Consider the following 7,148-nt stretch of genomic DNA (forward strand, 5'->3'; position numbering starts at 1 on the left):
AGCCGAATCACACATTTTTTGAAAACTACTGGCACATATCACTATATACTTCTTACGCTCCTCTTAGAGTTATATATATGTACATAAGTATATGGCGTAGCCAAATCACCTGATTGTGTACGGAATTACATTATTTGCAAAATAGACCCAATTGTGGTCCGATTTCTTTTAAAACTTAATATTTTTCGTTATTTTATAAAATACACATGCTAAAATTAACGACTAATGTCCTAAACTTTAATGTACTCACCACTCTTGTTCTGAAATTCCAGCTTGTTGTCTTTCTATATCATGCGACATAAGCAATTTTTTTAACTTTTTAGGTATGAATATTATTTTGCTTTACACTGCCTTATTACCACTTATCCACTTCACTATTAATATAAGTGTATTCCGCAATTTTCATAATTTCGACATTCTTTTTCGCGATTTAAATAATTCTTTTTATTAGAATTTCCTTCGAAACATGTAATTTTACTTATTCTTTCTTTACTGCGCAGTTTCCTCTTCAATACGGTTGATTAACTGTTTGTTCGTATGTGCCCAATCGGTAAACGAAACATATCATGCAACTATTAGAGCCGAAGTCATCTGCAGTTATTGAATTATAATATTTAATGTGATTTTTTCTATCATGACACATATTTTTTTCACGTGTAACAACAATGCAATAATTGGAAATGACTTCGGTAGCGCCAGTTTCAAATTATACAGCATTTCCCGATTGCGCTCATACGAAGAACAAATAACTTGTAAAGCGAACTACACTTCATTATTAGCACTTATTCACTTCACTATTATTATACATTTTGCAATTTTCATAATTTCGTCAATCATTTTCACGATTTAAATAATTCTTTTTATTAGCATATCCTTCGAAGCACTTAATTTTACTTATTTTTTCTTTACTGTGCACTTTCCTCTTCAGTGCAAGCGATCAACTGTTTGATCGTATGTGAGCAATCGGTAAACCTAACATATCATGCAACTATTACAGCCGAAGTCATCTGCAGTCATTGCAATTCCATATGTGCTATTTTCTATCATGACACATATTTTGTGTTTTTGTATAACAACAATTAATAAATGCTAATTACTTTGGCAACACCAGTTTCAAATTATGCTGCGTTTACCGATTGTGCACAAACGAAGTTCAATACTCGTAGCAGGTGCAGAATAAGCATTCAACTCCGCGCGATTCGGCAGTGATCATATTAAGGAGTGCACAGTGAAAAAAGTAAATAATATTTATTGCTTCGAAAGAAATTCTAATAAAAGGTGATAATTAAATATATGTATGTAAAAGCAATGATGTGAAAATTGTGAAATATTAATTAATATAATATTTAAGTGTAATGTAAAGAAAAGTGATATAAAATATAAAGTGATAATAGTGAAACAAAAATGCGGGTATTGCATGATATAAAAAATAGCCAAACAACAAATGACAAACAAGAGCGGTGAGCACATTACAGTTTAAAACGTTCGGTTTGAACATGTTTACTAAACTAAACATTCATGTTGATGCATGCATGATTCGGCACAAATAATGCAAGAAAACCAAATTAGAATTTTTTTTATTTATTTGTTGTTTTATTTATGTATGTATACTTATATATTTCTTTTTTTTGATATTTTAACATCACCACAAATCTTATTAACTATTAACTAGACTGCACATTTACACGTCTCTTTTTTCTGCTGTCAATTTCATGGTACTATGGCGCACAAAGGCAAGCATTGGATTTTAAAAAATTTCATATAAAATATGCACACACAGTACCAATAATTATAATTTTTTTTAAATACATAGTTTGACTAAAATAATTCTGCAATATCACAATAGCAATAAAAAAGAACTATTAATTTATATATTATAAATACAAATTACTACAAGTTTATCATTTAAGTAAATGAAATGATTTTTATCAAAAAACTATAATACCAAAAATCTTTAAATAAATTTTGATTATATAAAATTGCGAAAGTTGGCAACACCACAGCGCACTATTTCTTCTTTTGGTACTCCTCCGTAAAGCCATAAGTGTCCGCCACTGCGAAGAAAGATAAAAATTATTAAAAAAAAATATATTATAAGAAAATTGCAAACAAATTCCAAGTCTGCGCTGCAGTCATTCAACTGCGTCTTACATTCGTAATCAGCTGAGTAGCATTCGAAGAAATCGCCTAATAGCTTGCCGGATGGCAGTTCCCAAGTGCCGGTGCCGCCGTATTTCACAGGCAGCGCATTCTTATCGACATGCGACGTCAGCGACTTCCAGTCCTTGCCATGGAAGAAAATCTAAAAACAAAGAAGCCGCAGTTTTATAAAAAAAAATAATAATAAATTTAGTTGTTTTCATTAATGCCTTACCCGCTTCCTCAGCTTTTCGCGTATGAACGGCTTGAAGATAGCAAATAACATGTTGAATATATAGGAATTATTTACAATATGCACCGCCTTGAGGCGCATACAAATGCATTCTTGCACATAATCCAGCAACATGGCGGCAAAAGATGGTGTAAACTGCATAACATGACTCATGGGTAGGCCCTCCATATCAATAATGACTATAGCGCCACAGATTTGTGAAAGCGGTTCGGCCATGGAGCCCAAGACCTAATAGGAAGGTGTCGACTTTAAGATCTTATTTGAATTAAGTTGTGTAAATAAACTTACTGTTAGTTGTATGGTGCGGAAGAGATCGACCAGTGGAGCACGAGAGGGCTTCCATTTCTCTGTACAATTAAAAATATTTATATTTTTTAAGACAGTTCTAGAAATCAGCATTATTGCTTAAGTTAACTTATGTTTCCAACTCACTTCCTGCTTCAATGGCGAGAATTCGTCGTCCATGTTGATCCCTGTTGGGAAACAATGCCAAAATGTCCTCATCGAAAACATTACGCAGTTTACTAGGCACAATATTCTCACAGGGAGCGCCATATTTCGATTTCATGTGATAGAAGTTCTTCAGCTGTAGGTAAAAGAGACGCAAACGTTTTATAAAAATATTGGCTTAGGTATACAATGTTATAGTTGAATGTCACGTGATCATATTTGCGACCCCACTTACCCTTTTCATCGCCGATTCTGGATAGTAATGGCATGGACGCAGGAACATTTTCATATATTCATCATCCAAAGGCAGCTTTAAGTGTTTTTCCTCTGTTAAAATATTAAAATGTGAGAAAATAATTAATATGTAAAAGCTTTCATTAAACTTTCACTGAAGCTTTCAAAGGTATTGTATAAAAAATTTGTTTTTCAACAATCTTCAAAAATCACTTTTAGTTTTGATAGAATATAGCTTTGATAGAATATAGATTTTTTTTCACCTAAGGTCTTAAATTTTGATATAGAAGTTTTTTATAAGAGCTTTCATGCAAGTTTAAACTTTCATACAAATTTGAATAACAGTGAAAACTTTCACTTAAGCATGCAAAATCTGTACGTTGTGTAATATTTAACATATTTTTAAGCTTTCGCAAACTTTTTAAAAAAGTATTATTCACCAAAGCTTTAAATGAAACTTTAAAAAGCGTTTATCTACTTTCCTTTTGCTTTCAAAGTTGTTTGAATGACTTTACTTAAGCTTTCTACAAATATTGTTTAGCAAAGCTTTCACAGAAATTTCAACAAATTATGAAATCTTTGATTTCAGTATAGCAGATAAATGCAATGTGAAAGCTTTTACAAAAGCTTTAATGGAACTTACCTTCAATTAACTCGCGCAACTTTTTAATAGCAGGTTCCATTATTTCCGGCAACTCACGTAATTCCTGACGCGCTTTCTCCAAAGCCCATTCTGGTGCTTCTTCTTTCTCCATACGTATAACTGCTGTACCCAAATCGATGTAGGGCACTTGATTGTCATCGTACTGTATGCTCTCGGCCTTGACCATTTTGCGGGCAAATTTGTTGTGTTGGTGTAGTCAAACGGGGTAACTGCCAGTGAAAGAAGTCAGTCGATCATTAATTAGTTAATTAAATATAAAACTGGATTATTTATCATTAATTTATAATAAATATTTTTTTAAGTGTATTTTCAAAACAAGCAATAAGCCACGCCATAAAATTTATAATTATATACAAATTATAATGCACTAAGATCGCAATAAATTCACTTTCTGTAGAGATACAGAGATATATAACCATATGTAACCTACATATAGCTTGTATTACCTGTAATTGACAATTTAATCAAAACAAAGCCAACAATTAAATAATAGAACAAGTGAAACAGGCAACGTCAATATCAGGTACATATGATTGGAAGAATTTGCATATAAATATTTTTTTTTATGAGTATTGAGAAGCACTTGAAAATTTTTAATGATTTTTTTAAGAAGACTACAGTGCATAAACAAAAATATTTTTATGCAAAAATTTAATTAATTCACCTGTCAATATATTCTGTTCAAGTTTTATGAGCTGCCACACACCGCGCCGATATTATTGATATTCTCGGAGAATTTAAACATGTGTAATATTTGCACTCAAATTACCGCATTGGAATTGAAATTGCAACAACTATAAATCAATCCAACAATCGCCATTGTTTGTGTATAATTTAATACGTTTCAAGCTTGTTTTTTAATATTTATGCCATAAATCGTATGTGATCGAGTATTTATATCCATATGTAGACATGCCTCGTACTCATTAGTGCAAAGAATTCGGCGAGGCACAAACTTTGTCTATGGATCATGAATTAGCAGATTTAACATATGTATATTTCGAAACTTAAAAATCTAGGTCGTGGAACGTACAATGAATCTATTGACCCAATCTATAAAACTTGCCGAACAAAAAGTTCGCGTCATAAACAAATAGATCTCAATCTCATACATGCACTAATTGACACGTGGCGATCTAACTTCTTCTTCTTTATTGGCGTACACACCGCTTAGAAAACAGCCACGGACAAGAAACCCTCCTTTGATGATTACGAGTACCATGATCATCTACATATTATATAATTGCACATGAACATAAAAAAGTTCCACCAATTTAGAAAAATACAAGAAATAAAGTTTATGTTGATTCCACTGCAGCTAGAATACCCTTCTCGATTAAAAAAGTTTTCATACAAGAACTTAATTTTGTTCGATCAGCAGCTAAGAGGAAAAGGTCGCTATTGAAGACGGTCTTCTGGACTTCGCGACTTCGCCAAACACCGACTCGTGTGCGTGTTAAATTTATCACAATCTGTGGTTCATGACATTGTGATGAAGCACTGGAACATGCGCAAGGTGAGCGCATAGATGGTCCCAAAAGTGCTCACTGACAACCAGAAATTGCGGCGAGTGGAAATGTGCCAAGAAAAATTTAACATGTGTGAAAGTGACCCCTAATATTTGAATAACGTAATCACGAGTCATGGATCTTTGAGTATGATCCCGAGACAAAGGGGCAATTTTCCGAGTGGCATACGCCGGCAAGCAGCATGCACCTCAGCTCTCAAGGTTATACCGGAGAATGCCTTCCGTGACGCCTTTAATGCTTGGAAATCATGCTGCATCGACGCAGAAGGAACCTGTTTGTTTTTTAAAGAATTGTAACGATTGGTTCAATACATTTTTTTTTAAATCGTTTCAATCCTATTACTTTCCGTACAAACCCTGTATCATTACATAACCTGCTTAACGGAATATTCCAGTTGACCGTATACAAATTATTGTACCTCGCACAACTCAATTCTGGTTAGTCACTATCGTAATATAGCAATTACACGTTAAACGCTTAATTTCTATAAAACCATAGCTAGTCAGTGTTGCTCAAAAGCATTAAAAATCGTTAAATGTAAATACTAATTATATATACTATATATTTAAGTTATCATCAACATTGCGATTAGAGGTTGTCAACATTTTTAATTGTCCGTTCGAGCGCAGAAAATTATAAAGTCAAACGGGAATATTTATGGGTAGCCGCCGGAGTGTGTCGTTATGTATCCAATATCGGTGCAGCAAATGCCATTTAATTGAGACTTTAAGTTCATGATCGTATTACATATTAAATATTTATTTATTTCATACATTTTGTAGAATTATATAATAAAAAGACATATTCATACTAATGTACATATGTATGTAAATATGTAAGTAAAAAACGAATGTGCTTTTAAGTGCTCTGTGCGCCGGCAAATTATACTCTCATACACACCTGTCAACCTGTCTACCTGCAGATACACATGTTCATATAAATGACTATAAAGAGATTTTTAATTGCCCAAATCTGCATCTTAAGTATAATTTTTATTTCATTTTTTATAGATGGCAATTTCTCGGCTCACTTTTTTTCTCAATTTTCACTCGACGTGCTTGTTTTCTAAAGTGCGCATAATTAAAGTGATAAAAAGTAACTGGCATACATGTACATACACATATGCATACTCTTAATGCTCTTGAAAACAAATAACGCAGAGGATTTAGAAAGCTCTCACAATAATAAGCGACAAATATCAGACAAATGGCAGACAAAGAGTTTCATATGTTCATCGCTTTATTATAAGGTTTTTTTGTTCAGAAAGGCCTATGATCTTTAAGCGAATTGACCAATGTACAAAACGGAAGTGGGTTTAACTATACCGCATTGCACATTAACAGCATAAAACAGATTCAACTATATTCTAGGACTAATAATCAGAGAGTTTATGTAAAAATGCTTGCATTAATTCGGCTAATCGACTAACTCTTTCGATTTCTCTACAAGCTTAGTTTTGGTTAGGTCAGATGGCTGATCTCTCACCATTGCCTTGGAACACACTTTGACTGCTATATACAGTCCTTTGTGATGCCAAAATGAAAAGCTTCCGTAGTGAGACTTCAGTTATTCGCAAAAACGTCCTGAACCTATCACAAATCTGTTATTTTTTATATTTCTTAGATGTCTTAAAAGTATGAGGTATGAGGTGCTCTTAGCTTGTACTTTCAAAAATCTGGCTTTAAGGGAAGATGTCACATATCTGTTTGTTTTATTTGTATTCCCTGGACGTCTAAAAGTATGATATCTGAGCTGTACTTGCCTTGATCTGGCAAAAACGGGGCATTAGGGGTGAAAGTGTTAAGATCATTCAATCTCATCTTCCTCAAAACAACTGATGTAGGTGACATCCGGCAAGATAATCTTACTGCTTGAATCC

The 7,148-nt window shown here is 33.2% G+C and overlaps 1 protein-coding gene across 1 annotated transcript; it reads right to left on the bottom strand.

The window, feature by feature from the left end:
* Positions 1 to 1,618: 1,618 nt before the first annotated feature.
* LOC105228743 (alpha-tocopherol transfer protein-like) lies at positions 1,619 to 3,949 on the bottom strand (the record flags this gene model as incomplete). The annotated part of the gene is given in 7 exon segments (XM_049462192.1): positions 1,619 to 2,054; positions 2,152 to 2,302; positions 2,375 to 2,620; positions 2,681 to 2,739; positions 2,825 to 2,978; positions 3,078 to 3,169; positions 3,720 to 3,949. Coding segments are annotated over 7 exon segments (936 nt in total). The 3' UTR covers positions 1,619 to 2,007.
* Between the last annotated feature and the right edge of the window lie 3,199 nt (positions 3,950 to 7,148).

The sequence above is a fragment of the Bactrocera dorsalis genome, unplaced genomic scaffold (assembly GCF_023373825.1).
Source record: "Bactrocera dorsalis isolate Fly_Bdor unplaced genomic scaffold, ASM2337382v1 BdCtg334, whole genome shotgun sequence".
Classification (NCBI taxonomy): domain Eukaryota; kingdom Metazoa; phylum Arthropoda; class Insecta; order Diptera; family Tephritidae; genus Bactrocera; species Bactrocera dorsalis.